Source organism: Drosophila melanogaster, chromosome 2L (assembly GCF_000001215.4).
Source record: "Drosophila melanogaster chromosome 2L".
NCBI classification, from domain to species: Eukaryota; Metazoa; Arthropoda; class Insecta; order Diptera; family Drosophilidae; genus Drosophila; species Drosophila melanogaster.
Window position 1 is genome coordinate 18,095,614 of NT_033779.5, and position 16,024 is coordinate 18,111,637.

The 16,024-nt window shown below is 39.9% G+C and overlaps 1 protein-coding gene across 1 annotated transcript; it reads left to right on the plus strand.

The window, feature by feature from the left end:
- Positions 1-954: 954 nt before the first annotated feature.
- On the plus strand, positions 955-2,507 carry Slc25A46b (Solute carrier family 25 member 46b). The gene has a single exon (NM_136020.3). It carries the CDS (start codon positions 1,079-1,081, stop codon positions 2,429-2,431), a length of 1,353 nt encoding a protein of 450 aa, NP_609864.1. The 5' UTR covers positions 955-1,078; the 3' UTR covers positions 2,432-2,507.
- The last annotated feature ends 13,517 nt before the right edge of the window (positions 2,508-16,024 follow it).

The window sequence follows — 16,024 nt, forward strand, 5'->3', positions numbered from 1 at the left end:
TATATATATATGTATATATATATATATATCAGTTTTCCCGGATGATGTTGACAAGAGCCGGAAAACAAACTAGAAACTGCATGCAAATAAGGCAGTCGAAAACAAAGCTCGTTGTTGATTCGAATTGCTTTCTTTTCGTTTGTATTTAATTTAATGCATTCCAGCCATCAACATCATCATTGTATTAAACTTTCTGTCAGTTGGCCATTGTTATTACTTTTCAAAGTTTTCTCCCGCTCTCAGTGCATCTCGAAGTCTCGGCTCTTGTGCATTTCCCAGCTGAGTGGAGAAAACTTTAAGCAAATAATAACTCAGACAACCTAGAGGCAATGGTTAAGGGATTCCACAGACTGGCTCACAAATTAATGCGCAATCAACTAGCGGACTGTGCCACCAAAAACCACTTTTGCCAGCCACCCATTCGTCAAAGCCTTTTTCTGGGCCAACTTTGCTCGGCCTGGCTTATTTATGTGCGTCGTCTGCAGAGGCAATGAATTGACTTTGTGACTTTGGAGTTGGGTGCCAACCTAGATCCTACCCCTCATTCAAAGTCCTACACCCGCATAATGTGCATGACAATCTTAACCCCCCATTTCCATACCCCTTAGTCCCTGGTGGAGACAATGACATTGTTGCCGGCTTTGCTTGCCACATGATGCACTTGATGCCAGGCGGCGCACAATGTGTCCTTTGATTTCCGCAGACTAAAGGCAACCGCAAGCCACAAGATTGAGGATGATTTGAAAGCAATAGACACTGCTTAAAGGGGGGAAATGTTTTAAAATTTCGCGCGGATGCCTCGCGAGGAGATGAAAAATGATGCTCACAAAATTAGGGTCCTTCAATGTGTTTCCACTTACTTGAGCATGCATATGAAATTCTTCATTATTTTTATTTTTTGCCGCAGATGCCTATTTACTGAACGATTTAAATAAAAGGAAAGTAGAAGTCTCACCACTATCTGTCATTACAGACACTCGATTTTAAACTATAATAGTGCTATATTTAGATATGTTTAACACGTTTATCAGCTCTACACAGAAGATAACATATAGATAAATACATCCCCTCTAATAAAATGGAATGTCAGGAACTCAAGCTCGTCACGGATAAAGAACTCATTGATAAGAATCTTGAAAAAGAGGAGCAAACATGCAACTTAGTCCCAGCCTGGAGCCCTAGGAATCCCTTGGAAAACAGCATCGATTGCCGCGAGAAGTCAATTGTGGAAAACATAAATGCAGACCAGGATGCCATTGCCAAAATCCAATATCTTAGTTCGGAACATGCCAAGCTGGATAAATATTTAGATAATCAGGAGCAGGATGAATCACTTCGCAAATATCTTGTCGTTGGAGTTCATTGGGTTTCTCTGCTCACGGAACATGTGTTGAGCCATCCGTTTCTAGTATTGCGTTGGCAGTGTCAGGTTTATAATGCCTCCAAGTGTTACCACTTGCATCCTTTTACCCTGCTGCCCTGTATTGTCCACTTGCACAGACGCCAAGGACTAACGACACTATGGAAGGGAATGGGCAGCTGCTTGCTTGTTCGTGGAATGTCCTGCGCCATTGACGATGTAATATCGAAACTCAGCAGTTGGCCCAAGGAATTGGATAGTCGAACGACCTTAAAGCGATTTGGCCAGCATGTCCTTCTGAAATCTGTAAGCATCGCTTTGGTTTTGCCCTTCCACACCGTTTCCTTGGTGAAGACAGTGCAAAGCGGCATTGCCAGCGACAAAACAGGACTTTTTGATGTCCTTCGAGAAGGTGGAGCTCGCATTTTCTCATGGAGGTCCCCGCAAAATACTCGAATGCTACCAACTTGGGCATTAATCGGTCCGAGTATTTCGATTGGCATTACAAAGTATCTCTTCAACCTGTTAATACATGGCGTATCCACTCGAATGATGCAGAGGAGAATGCTGGAAAATCGATGTGAAAAAAACCCCGACAATAAGCTTGAAAACCAAAATGCGAAAACTTATGCCGGACTTATAGCCATGCTTACCACTGAGGTTGTATTCTTCCCTCTCGAAACCATATTGCATCGCCTAGAACTGCAGGGCACCCGAACCATAATCGATAATCTTGATACTGGTTATTCAGTTGTCCCGGTTTTGACAGACTATCGTGGATTATTCGATTGCTACAGGGTAACCGTTATTTCAGAGGGAGCTGCTGGACTCTACAAAGGCTTCGGAGCAATGATCCTTCAATTTGTCGCACAGGTTGCTATAATAAAACTGGCCAAGTGGACAGCGGATCAAATTGCTGCTGGTATATTGAATCGTCCAACATCCCGCACAGTACAGCCCTACAATTTCGATTCCCTCTCCTGCAACAAGAGCTCTACGACAAAATCGCCAAGCATTTCCAGCATCGATGTGGAACTGACTAGCTTAGGAAAGTATTCACTAGATGAATAAAGACCTGTTTGTATATCTTAAAATGTATTATATTCACTTATATTGTTTTATAGAGAACTGTGCGATGAAACTTAGGAAACAACCCTGAAATGATTGCTAATTAAATTTACAATTTCTAAAGTGGTTGGTATTTGCCATTTAAACAAAGTCGACAACTAAACAAGATTAAGTAGTCATTGGCTATTAAATCTAAAATTGGTTCATTAACTACACTGCGAGTGTTTCCCAGCCAATCTAAGCTCACGCCAGCTGGTCCACACGTCGTATGCGAATGTCAATATTAGGAAAATACTTTGCAGGTGTACTGAGGCCAGTCCTATGCTAATTTATGTGCAGCCACTGCACTATTGACTCTTAGAGGCTTTCAACTACTATTTATCTATGCATACGTCCTGGTCAATTGGTTTTCCCAATTTCTCCGATTATTTGTTTTTTGGCCCACATTCAGAGGGGCAGTGGAACTTACCACGATAATTTAAAATTACAATTTCCAATGATGTGCTGCAGATACTCGAAATCGCTAGGATTGCGTTTTTATGTGTTGTTTGTGTGCACGTAATGCACATAAAGTTGCTGCTTCGTGCCCCCAGAAGCCGTAAAGCCAATTCGCAGGACACCACACGGCGTATACTTAATACACACGTATGCAACGCGTGACTGCTGCCAGGATCCAAGGATGTGAGTCGAAGGATGCCAAAGAAATCAACTTAAAATGTGCAAATTGTTTATACTGCGACCCCTCTGCGGCCAAAAAACACACAACATATATGTATGTACGTTGGCCGGAATGGGTTAAAGTATGTGCCGGACATTGAATAAGATTAATGAAGGTTTTGCCTCTGGTGTTTCGCCTTTTTTTATGAATGTTTGGTTTCGGTTCGGCCGCCTGCTGCGGTATCGTGGTTGGACCGCAGGATGATGCCGTTGCCCCTGCTGCTAAAATATTTTTGCAGTCGGCCTCGTCGTGTTCTGTAGCAGCTGTAAACGAAAAACATATTTCAATGATGCATGATGCACCCCAAAAACAACATCGACCGGGCGGTGCCCGCTCGTCCCGGCCAACAATAAAGAACCAACCCAACAAACAGTTTGAGCCAGGCTCAGAAGGAGATGGAGACGAAGCTTCTGGCCACAAACAACTGTCAGGGACACGTTGCGAAATGTGACAATTTTATTGGTCTGTCAGGAAATTATATATCAGAAGCGAAAGAGAAGGAATATTGCTTTTTAAATGCTGGACTTTAACTACAACTTTATTTTTTTCATTATTTAGTGTTGTTTTCGGGTACTCCTACGTTCTGCACCAAAAATAGTTCCGCAAATTATTAAAGCTGCAAGCAAGTATACATATAATTCACTTTTTCGAATCACCTTTCGAAACTCCATTTGTTATCGTTTCACACCATTTCCTAATGGACTTGCGAATGAAAGTTTGCCAACTTTTTATATATTTACAGACCTCGTTCCTATCACCATAATCATTTAAACATTTTACAGAAATAATTCTCTCGGGTTTCAAAAAGAATCTACAAAAAGTGACTGAAATCGTAAAGTAAGTGAAACTGCAGACATATTTAATTATAAATGCAGTTCGACTTTGCTTTGGAAGCGAAAGAAAAATAAAAGAAAGTAATTTAAGCACTTGCTGGTAATCAGCGAGGCACAAGCTCCATTTCCTCTACGCCATCTTCTCAAAATGGCAATTTAATGAGCTCATTGACAGGTGCACAAATGTTGAGCCAAAAAAATGAAGTGAGCCAGGACTAAATGAAGTGCAATTCTCCACTAAAGCACATGCCATATTTCATCAGCTTTAAGCAAAAATCTCGCTATTCCCAGCAGTGAGACCTCAACACTTTTTCCTATGTGTGCGCACAGGCAGTGTTCCGTTTTTTAATTAACCGCCAGAGAACCTGGAACCCGAGTTGTTGGACCCCGGAGACCCAAGTTGTCAGTTTACCTGGATGGAGTTCAGTTGACATGTTGGCACCGTCATGCGACATTCTGAATAAAACCTGGCAGCCAATTTGCTTGAGTTGAGAATGTGGCAAGAGTTGAATAGCGAGTGTGAGTGCAAATACCTGACAGCTGTTACTCGAGTAGTTTTTAAGTAGCTGCTAATGAGTCGCTAACTTGCAGACGGACAACTTTGAAGAGACCATTTTCTCACTTCAACGCTGAGCTCCATTCCTCGTTCTTTTGAATCAGATACTACAATATTTCTGTAAATCGTAGACATTCTGACGACAGCTGAATTGTTTTATTATTATTTCAAATTGCACAATAATTCAGTTAGTTTAAAAAAAGTGCTGCGCATAGATAAGATAAAAAGATTTATTGGTTAAATTAAAAATTTTTAATATAATATGCAACATTTTCTTTCCTTGCTCGAACTGCAGAGACATCTGCTTTCATTCGCCGGCACTCATGTTCAAAAATATATGCTTGCATAACGCAGCCATCCTTCATCCACTTTCTCCTCCGCGCAAGGACATACACTCGTCAGTGAAAATTCTCCGGGGATTGGGACTACCGGAGAGAAGAACAATGGCTAACAATATTACGCATACGACACGAGTGCCCGAGCTTGCTTTGGCCCTCGTCCAGCGATTCAGCCATCGAATTGAGATCCAAAAAAATGAAAAATCTGCTTTAAATGGAAGCTTTCGTGAGCAATTATGTTACAATAGCGGCGATAAAAATAGGGAAATGGGGAATATTTGAAGAAGGTGATTTTCGTTTTCAGACAATCTCTACCTCTGGCGTTAAATTAAAACAGCGAAATATAGCAAGTTTATGGGGTAAGCTAAAGCATAAAAAGGGCAGCGGAAACAGATAGAAAAACAGAGACAGAACAGCGAATTTTCTTCGTATAAATTCACACTAAACTGGGGATTTCAAATGGATTTCCTGAGGCTGAGGCAACAATGGCATACTCGGCATAATCGCCGCAACCGAAAGCGCAGCATCATCGAAGGCAAAGGACGAAGGCGACAGCGTTGACGGTTGACAGCATGGCAGCATGGGAGGATAGTAGGATGGTTGTATGGCTGGATACCCCGAGATGATGGGCATGACAGGCGGAACAAACGAGTCCGACGTACATATATGGAGACGTACCCGGCTCGCAGCTGTTGCAAACCCACTCCATCTAGTTTACTCAGCACTCTTTGCCCAATATATATTTACTTTCACTCCCTCTCTTCCAGCTTACACGAAGGAGTCGCGCTATAAATCGCATTAGGTGGATCATACTTTGCATATGAAGTGCCCGAACTGACAGCACACCCACTGTCTCACTAACTGTTAGAGATGAAATTTTTGAGGTGATGTTGCTATCTTTTATATCAAGGATTTGTTAATCCGTTCCACTAAGAGTTGTACCTGTTTCACGTACAAAATGAGTTTTAGGAAATACGTTCATATTGTAGTTTTGTTTGTCTATCTGGCAAGCTAATAAATTATGCTTTCAAACATAAATTATTATTTTAATATTTCAACGTATACTGGCATTGAATATTATATAGACTACTTCCAAAGGTTCCATAGAACCTTTTGTATACTGATTTAGGTATCGTAACCTCTTCCATCACCGCAGTTCGAGTTGGCTCAGCAGAGGAGCAGATAAAAAGAAAGCACTTTAACATAACAATGAACTCCGGCACCGACGCGATGTGAACGCCAACGCAATCAAAATTCAAAAGTTTCATTTGCAGGTAAATGCTGGATTTACTCGGAGGATTTTAGTGTCCTGGCGCCTCGTCGTCCTCTTCGTCCTTGTTGTCAATTGTTTGGCAGCGCATGATGAATGACGCCGATAGCACTTCGCGATGATAGCGCGAATTTGTAGCCGCATTAACTTGGGCACCGTGAAGTTTCCCTTCTTGGTGCCACGGGTCAGCAAAGGTTGGCTGCGAGATCTTAATGGGAATGCTAAGTAGAGCATAGTTGTAAATTATGCGAGAAACTTTTCAACCACTCACTTTTTTGAGCGATTTTTAGCTCTATTATAAATGACCCAGATAACCGAATACAGATTTTGAAAAGAAATCGCTCTCGTTTGTAATGTAAAAGTGAAGAGCTCACCCTACGAAATTTTACTAAAGTTAATGCAATGCAAATCAATGCAAAGATATCCTTGTCTAGACATTGTCAAAAATAACTTTATCGATAAAAGCTACTCATAAACTTAAACTTTCATAAATATGTATTTTCGCTGCCCACAGACAACTTCTCACGCCCCACAATTTGTGCCCCCTTTTTTCTACGAATATGAGCAACAGAAGACATTATCATAAATATGTTACTGGAAAAAACAATCGAAATAAGCCAATTAAAAAGCTACTCTGCAAATGCGTAAACAAAAAGCATTGTGCTGGGCTGGTCCGTCGAGACTGTTACTGAATAATTAATATAAACACGAGTTTTTGTTTGCTTTTCAATGTTAATGTTAATTAAAATCAGCACTTAAGCAACAATAAATTTGAGTAAAAACTCGCCATGGCAATGGAAATTTCGCAACTAGCATGACGGTACAATGGAAAATCGTGGAGTGTAATAAGGAGTAATAAGGACAATGTGATTGCCTCAAGGAGCTGCCGTTGGGAACGCTTACGAATGCCATTACACGACAAAGGACTTGACTCGACGACTCCTTGGCCGAGTGTCCTTATCGGCAATCGCATAAATCTCGTCCTCAGAGAGTTGTTACCGGTTGAACAAAACGGCCAGTGGTGGGCGGGGGGGGGGGGGGTGAACAGGAAAAGCTGGAAAAGCGACTTGGTGTTGCCACCTAGTTGCAAATTGTACGCAAGGGTTTCCTTAAAGCAATTATTGTATCACGCAGTTTTGTTGTTACATTTTATTTTATAAACTCCTGCCCGGCGAATCGGACTTGTCCGACTTTTCTGCTGACTCTTCTGTATCGTGGACTGCGTGACTTTTATTGGACTTTTGCCTCTTTTCCTCCTTTTAGTGAAAGTTTCGTCCTTGTTTATGGCACTTATCGTGCTTTTGTTTCGCAATGCTGCGCCTAGACTTTTCCCGCTTTTCCGACCGGAGTTTTTCCCTAATGCCATCGCATATCCCGCAGCGTTTACTTAACGCGACGGGCGCGCTCTTATCTAAACGATTGCCTGTGGAGTGATTATGAGTGTTTGAGGTTGTTAGCATAATTGACGCCCCGTGTTCGTATCGCTGGAGGTAGGGAATCTAGAAATATAAAGGGAATAAAGTCAGTCGAAATGAGCAGACAATGAATAATAATCAACTGCCATTTAGATACATTTTCATGCTAATAAGACGCTGACTTGTAGGCTTCGTTAATGCCGTATGTGTTCAGGAAAGAAAACCCAAATTATGTGATGCACCAAGTAGAAACCATATTGATTTGATTGTTTAAGATTTAACTCAACGTTTGTAAATAATACGCCACCAAAACAGAAAATATTAAGTATACAATTACAAGTGAAACCCTTCACGATGGCAAATATGTTTCGGACATCGTAGCAACTCATCGCATTAAAGTTACATGTAATTTGACTTTCACTTTACTGTAAGCCGTAATATTCTAAACATGTGTTGAACACGAAACTGATTTTCAATGCCGCCCAAATATTTATATTCTTGCTCATTTAAATTTCCAGGCACGTTAGATGAGCATCAACGACTCTACCGCCCCCGGTGCCAACAAATCAGCATTTATGCCAGGGCAAAACGAATGCTAAATGCGCATTAATGTTACCTAAAACTGGCAGAACTCTTTTCACCCAAAAAACCCACATCCCCGCAATTACCACAAATAATTTCGAGCACACATCTTGCCTCATCACATGCAAAATTATAGCACGTGGCATTGATTTCGTGTGCCATGATTGATTGCGAATCTAGGTTAAAGCTGTGGTCTAGCAACTAAGGTGCTTTCAGTCAGAACAGTTCAGTTTTAAGCACAATTATGGCCCACTTTACGTGTTTTACACTTTGCAAGCACTTACTATGATTACATAAAGTTATGATTATAACCATCTAATCTTTCATTTAACTCTCAATAAGTTGTCACTTTAATATTTGTTAGGTTTTAATTGTTTTGGTGTCGAGTTGCAGCTGCAGGCATCAAATGCGGAGTAATGCAGTAGTTAGAAAATTTGCATAGAATTTGATCAACTAACCTAACCGATGCAGTCCAAAAATTAGTGCATCCCTCAAATCTCAATAAGCTTTCACTTCCTTGATGTTATTATTTTGATGTGATATTTATATTAAAATAAATGTCGCTATCTAAATTCCTATTACTTAAATATTTTTACTGTAATCCATGTGAAATTACACAGTCAAATTAAGATTAAATATTTTGCAATGTATTTATTTGGTGACAAATAAGGTTACTACCAACAGCCACCGCAATCAACAGATTTTGCTTAAACCAATAGCCTCGAATCAGGGCGTGTTTGTGTGTCACGCTCGCATCGCTTCAAGCCAAGTTAAGAAGCTCAGACCAACTGATTGCGCAATGAGCATTAGAGCATGACACGCATCTCACTCACGTCTCCAGCCAGCCTGACGTTCAAATTTAAGCACCAGGAATAATCTTTGGCTGTTGCCGCTTGTCGCCTCCTCCACAGGATAACCAGCATCCTTGGTCCCCTCCCCTTCTGGCAGTCGTCGCCTGTTGCCTGTCATTGTCATGTTTGCACTTGGCTTTAATGCTCGGCACCGCTGCTGGGGTTTCGGGTTCGGGTTGGTTAAGCGCAGCACTTGCTGCCAAATAAAACTTTGAATCAGTCACCGGGTTTCGGTGGGTATCCGCCAACCAGCAACCTGCAACGTGCTACATTTAACCTGCAACCTGCAGTGCATTTGCCAAAGCGCTCGCAATTAAAAGCTGTCTTCCTGTCTCCCTCTTTAGAAACACACTACGAGTGGCTTTGCCCTGGGAAAATGACAAAATAATAATAAAAAATCTATTATTTGTTGAAAAAAAAATATTTATTGGGTTCATTCACAGTATGAAGAAACATACTATGGCGCGTCTTAGATAAAATAAATATGAAAAATATTTTGCCACATATTTTTTATTATTTATATGTCTATTGAATAACAATTTAACCTAATAAGACTTCATTAACGATACGAAATCAAATATTTTAATTTAATTTATTCAAGGTATACAAATTTATTCTCACTGCACAGTTGAGTTTGCATCAAATACTGCGGTGTTTTCAGCATGATTACTTTGTCTTCCCGAAGTGCAAATGAAAGTCTCACTCTTCTCTGTTGCGTTTGTTTGTAAAGTTCGTTAATTGTGTTGATTTCGTGTTGCAGCTGCAGGCATCATTTGCGCTTTGAGGCAGGACAAGAAAATTGTAATAGAATGTGATAAACTAACCTGTTGCCAGTCCAAAACTATTTTAAGTCCATTAACCAATGTAAACTTGAGTCCTTTGAGTTTCGTAAGAGTGATTTCGTGTTGCACAACTTTATTTATTCAAGGGTTGGAATTTTAAAGAAGGATATTTTTGTTTGCTTGTAAATATTAGCACATACATATATGTGAAAATATTTTATTTGTTTTGTCCCAAGTCAACTTCTTGCATAATCAGTTGTTATATTAAAATTTTTTGTGGGTCTTTAGGGAAATGTGTGTGTCTCTTTTATATTATATTTCGTTTCTTTATAAAAGGTTTAAGGAATATTTATGTTATTTATGTATCGCAAATTGTGAGAAAACATTTCATTTACTTTACTCGTTGTATCCATTTGTCAATGTAAATATAAGCCGATTAAAAGAAGTCACGACTCAACGGAACAACTTGCCTTTGCTATTTTTCTCTGCAGTCAGCGGGAAAATCTCGTTATGCGTCAATAAACATTGACATTGGTGTTTAAGTGTGCAAGTGCATGTGCAAGAGTTTTTCCACACCGTGTGTGTAAGTCAAATGCAGCAGCAGCAGGAAAATGCATTTCTTGATTGCATTTGAATGTCATAAATGATGCATGCATGGCCCACAGCAACAATAACATTCTTAAAAATAAGTTATCCCCAAAAATATACGATATTGGTACTCTGCCGTAGCGGCTAATGTTCGAAATGGAAAATTCTGAAGAAAACACAAAGCAGCCCGCTATCATTTCACTATGAGCTTCAAAATGGAGAAACAAGAGATTTAATGCAAATAAATCTTTATTTAAGTGGGTTCTTCGTGTATTTTGTTGTTGCCATGACTGCATAAAAATGATGCAAATGGAAATGGGAATGGGAATGGAATTCAAAAGCACAAAAGCAGACTATCATTATTTTTGTCTTTTCCCATTCCCCTGCACAAATATCGTGTTCGCCGACTTCAACGGCTCCTAAGCATATGCTTAAAAAAATTAAAATTAAAATTCTATAAGCCCATCTAAAGTATGCAAGCTCAGTCCAAAAACAAAAAAATAACTTAGCTATAAGTTAATACAGCTTTGACCAGAGCCAACAAGTTTCGGAGCTGAATGTAAGGTCTGTAACAAATCCGGAAATTAGTTTGTTGATTTTTTAAAGAAATCTTTAAGGAAGTTCGAGAGGAAAGCGTTCTGAAAAACAGAAGCTTTAGCCATTATCCGGGCTTAGCAGCGAGGCAAAAATCATAATCTCCTAATTTCACTTCGCCAGCAAAGGGGTGGGCTTCTACGATAATGCATGGGACGTGCTGCACGCTGGCGTATGCGTAATATGCCTAATGCAAAACGCAAACTCAAATAAAAGTGATATACAAAAGGGGACCCGAGTGCGAGCAGAAGACGTTACTACGCAAATGTATTTGTAAGCAGGCACTTAGCACACTCAGGAGTTGAGTTTTTGAAATATGCTTGACGGCTCTTGGCTGACTGCCTTCCTCAGCCAAAAAAAAAGGCAACACAGAAGACACAAGGCAACAACTAAAAGCCGAGGTCCTTACGAGAATTTGACAACATATTCACACACAACAGGCCCGCTCATTTTGCCTGTCCTTCACCCTTTTTTCCTGGCAATCTCAGCGCGTTCCGCACGCTTTGCGCATTTAACGCGTATTTTGCACTGGCTGCTGTCACTGCTTCTAGCCATTTTAGAAACCAGTCTAAAGGAGCGGTTTCTACCAGAGTGGTTCCTTTTTCGGGACATGCCGGGGTCGCTTGCCAAATATATATGTAGCGCACTATATCCACCGTACCCGCCATATGCACTTGCCCCACATCGCCACAAAGAATGCTGCATAAATTGTTTTTAAAGTCCAACGGAAAGTGAGTGAAATGTTGGGGCCACCTGTCTCCGCTTTGAAGTAGAGAAATAAGCTCGAAATAATAGAGAAATACCTTAAAATCAACAAATCTAAATAATTTATTAGGATTTTTTTTATGTGAGAATTGATATATCAGAACAAGAATTAGTACGCATAAGTGTGTGTTTGCCACATCACTGAAATGTTTTAATTAGCTTATAAAGCATTAGGCATATAAAGCAGGACTAAGCGGCTCAAATTTTCGATATTTTTTTTAATGAATTTTCGATATGTTTTCCCTACTGATTTCCCGACTAATTTTTCCGAGTGCCAATGCTCCGGTGCACATACCTGTGGATCTGACTCAGAGCATCTACTTGCCACGACAGACAGGTCGCTCCAGCTCGAGTACCTGCTGCCGTATATCCTTGTGATAGACAGTCCTGAGAGTTGAGTGTTGACAGCACCAGGAGCTGCGGGAAAATCAGTATCCGAGCTCGGAGCAGCTGACTTGGCTTCGGAGTTCGCCTTGGGGTGTCGTTTGTGGTTTGGCAGCCATCTGGATGTTCCGAAAGAAAGCTTATATGTATATATAATCCATATGCAAGGCCACATACATCATTGTGGCAAGGGGAATAAAAATAATCTTGGCGAACTTAAATGGCCTTAAAATGTCCTACGAAAGTATTGTTACATCAAACATACAATTTGGGTGAATGCTTGCCCTTTTCAATGTCCAAGGATAAGATATAATTTCAGTATGCGACACTTGGATTAATATGAAAAGGATACATTTTTATTGACAAACATGTTACCAATAAAAATAATAATATAAAGATATTCCTTCAACAATTTAAACAATTTATATTACTATTAATGGAATTGTTCAAACCTCAAAGACTCACTTGAAGAGATTGATATGCACCTCTCTTGGGGTTTATTTGCAATTTACAATTTATGTAATGTGCGTGCCTGTAATTTGCTGATTTAATTAGTGGCCATAACTCATTGTTATTGCCAAGGACGCGGCCAAGATAATAAATGACTTTTAATTGTTGGCCAAGCTTGTAATTAGTGGGCAATGGGATTGGGCCACGTAATAAATGAACGCACATCTTATCGAAAATCTGGTAATGAAGTGCATAATGTGCTGAAAACGTGCGGGTACTGAATTATCCCTTCACGCAGGTGAAGTTTTGGTAATTCCAGTTGGTGACGAATAACAACAATAGTGGCTAAGGCATCTTAAAATAAAATATTCGTGAGCTGCCCCGGTTCACGTGTGCTTTATTCCCGTAATTATCACCTAATATGCGGCTAACCAACTTATAGCATAACCGCATCTAGGATAAGCTGCTCCGAAATCGTGGCACACATTCAGCAATAATTAATAATCATTAGTAAGCCGCACATTATGAAGTGGTTGACTAAATATTGAAATTACTGTGATATTAATGCCAGGCCAGGAACAACATAAACAATGGCATTATTCCCCGCAGATGAGCGGCAACAACGGCGATTGTCCTTAATGACAACAATGTGCAAAATGTTTTGCAACAAACGAGAAACGGAAAGTGGCAGCAGCACCAGCACGAATAACAACCAGCCACAATGGCAATATTGTTGCTCTTGTGCGAATTATGGACATGCGTGTGAACTGCAGCATGTAAATTGAAACCCTGACACGCCCATTACCACTTGCCACTGCCAACGCATCCAGCGGATGCAGTCGGCGATCGGGAGTTAAATATATCCATTTATTTCGGTCGCAATTGTTTTAGGAAATTAATTACTTTTGTGCCACTATTCGGACAAAAGTACAACATTAGGCGAACAATTGGTTTATAACTTGATTTCGTTGGCGATGATTATCTTTAGCTGAGTGTATTATGTCATATTTCTTAATGATACCTAATGCTACATAAAGAAAATTAGAATTAAAACTTTAAGCTTAAATTTTGATAATACTAATTTGCAAATCATTTTTATATAGCAATTTGAAATTCATCGGGACTATTAAAGGTAAGGTAAGCCCCCTTAATATTTTTAAACATTTTATTTATGATTCTTTTCCTCAAAAATACCGATGTCGTCTGCGGCATTCCATCGGAAATGGTTAACAGGAATAAACACTGTTCCCAGTGGAGGATTGCCATTTCGTCGGATCATAATTGTTGTGGGCAGGAGGCCATCTCCCGGGTAAATTTCATTAATAATGTCGCCAGCAAGGACGAATGGGAACAACAGAGGCGACCGGCACTTTCGCTGCATACTTTTCGGGGCCGGAGTTAATATTTGGAAATAATTATGCGAGTGGCAGAGTGCGTACGCGTAATTCGCCCAAGGCAGCGATTGCATATGCGAGTGCATTTGCCATTATATTGCATAATTTATGCGCGCATTTAATTAAATTCCAGCCCTTTCGCCGCCTTTCTCGCCGATGACCCAAATTTGCGACACGGCCACGCTTAATGCCAGCTTAATTTAATAAACTAACAATCTAAAGAGAAAACATTAACTGTCAAAAAAGCTTTAAATTAATTTCGAGCATCATGCTCAATTTGTCAGCACATAGAATTCGAAAAAATACATACGCACTTTTAAATTGTTTAGCTGTGTTAATTTTTTTCGCTAAAACCCCACCAATAAATATTTGGAAAGTTAATTTCATTTAATGAGCATTAGACACTAAGCGGATTGTGCATGTTGTAAAGAGCAAATTTAATTTGCAATTAAATAAAACATATGACTGCAATTAGTCGTCAGATAAATTCTGTGCAACCAGTGAAATGTTTCGTTTTTTACCACATGAACTTCAACTGGCCTTAAAATCATTTTAAATTGTTCTATACTTGAAAATTGTTTATATTCCATCAAAACAATTTTTTATGAAATGGGTATGATTTGATAACTCTAAATATATTTTGGACTAATTTAATTTGGACGCCAGCGTCTGCTGATTTTTTTTAAATTCAATTGAATAACAACTATAATTTGGCACGGTTAGTGATTTATATGGACACATTTGCGAATATTTTTCATTTAAGGCCCCCTTTGCCAATTATGATAATTAAAATCTAACATTTTATGAAAAAAAAAATCGTAAAACCGCACTTTGCGAGCCGAATTATTTATGTTTTTAATGGAAACAAAGTGGAAATTAGTATGCCTAATTTATGAGATAAACGATCGGTTCTAATTCAATTTCGTGCCATAAGGGCTTAAAAAAACCGGCAGCGAAGAGTGATTTAAATACCAGTCAATCCAGTGACCCTGGCAAAATTGTTACCGAGATGTGCTTTATTTGCATCAGTATTAAATGCAATTAATAAATAATGAGCACACCGGCATGGCGTGTAAACTCAGCAGAGAAGTGGAGCTGTGTCCGTGACAAGTTGTCCTGCACGCTTAACTTGATGTGGAGACAACAAGTGACCGGCAGGGAAATTAGTTACGGTGTCGCACAAGGACAAGACCAGGACTCAGAACTAATCCTTCGTCCTCCGACTGGTGGCCATATGTGTGTGAGTCAGTGCCTCGCATGCCAGATCCGTCATCATTAGTTGAATATGTCACAACAGACACTTGGCCCAATTGATTTAGTGTCATGCACTGAGCTCAACAGTTCACTTGCCTTCTGCTGCCATTTGGCAGCTATACTCGTCCTTGTACACGTCTTCCTTTGCCAGTTGTTGGCCGACATTCCCCGTTGACACTCTACGGCCAAAGATCGATGGCGTACAGAAATCAACGGGAAGTGAATTTCAAACAGTTGCGTAATTAACTTGGGGGCTTCATTAATCAAACACGCAGGCAAACATGAGAAGCACTTGAAATGGAATTATATATGCCAAAATTGAATATGCATTTTACATTCGGCTAACAAGATTAACTGATAAGCCGGATCTACGATTGTCGAGATTATTTTGTGTGTGGGCGTGACAATTATGGTTGTTAGAGTGGGCGTGGCAATCTTCTGAAAAGCCTGCCTACCTGGACTTTCGTACTTTTACAGTTCCCAAAATTAAAGCGCTAAAACGGACAGATGAACCGAACAGATAGACACGGAAAAGATCCTGATGAATATGCATAAGACACTTACCTGTTACAAACTGTGCAGCGAACGAATCTACTATATCCCTTTACTTTGCGAGTACGGGGTGCTGGGGTGGATTTCAAATGTTCATTGTTCTATAAATATTACTATCCGTATTAACTACCTGATTCAATATAGCTTACAGAGGCTTAGATGTTATTAAGCACGTGTATAACAGACAGAAACAACCAATAGCTTACGGCTTAACATTGGACGCTGCGTCTCGTCCTGATGAATATTCATGATCTCCGGGCATCCTTGCCG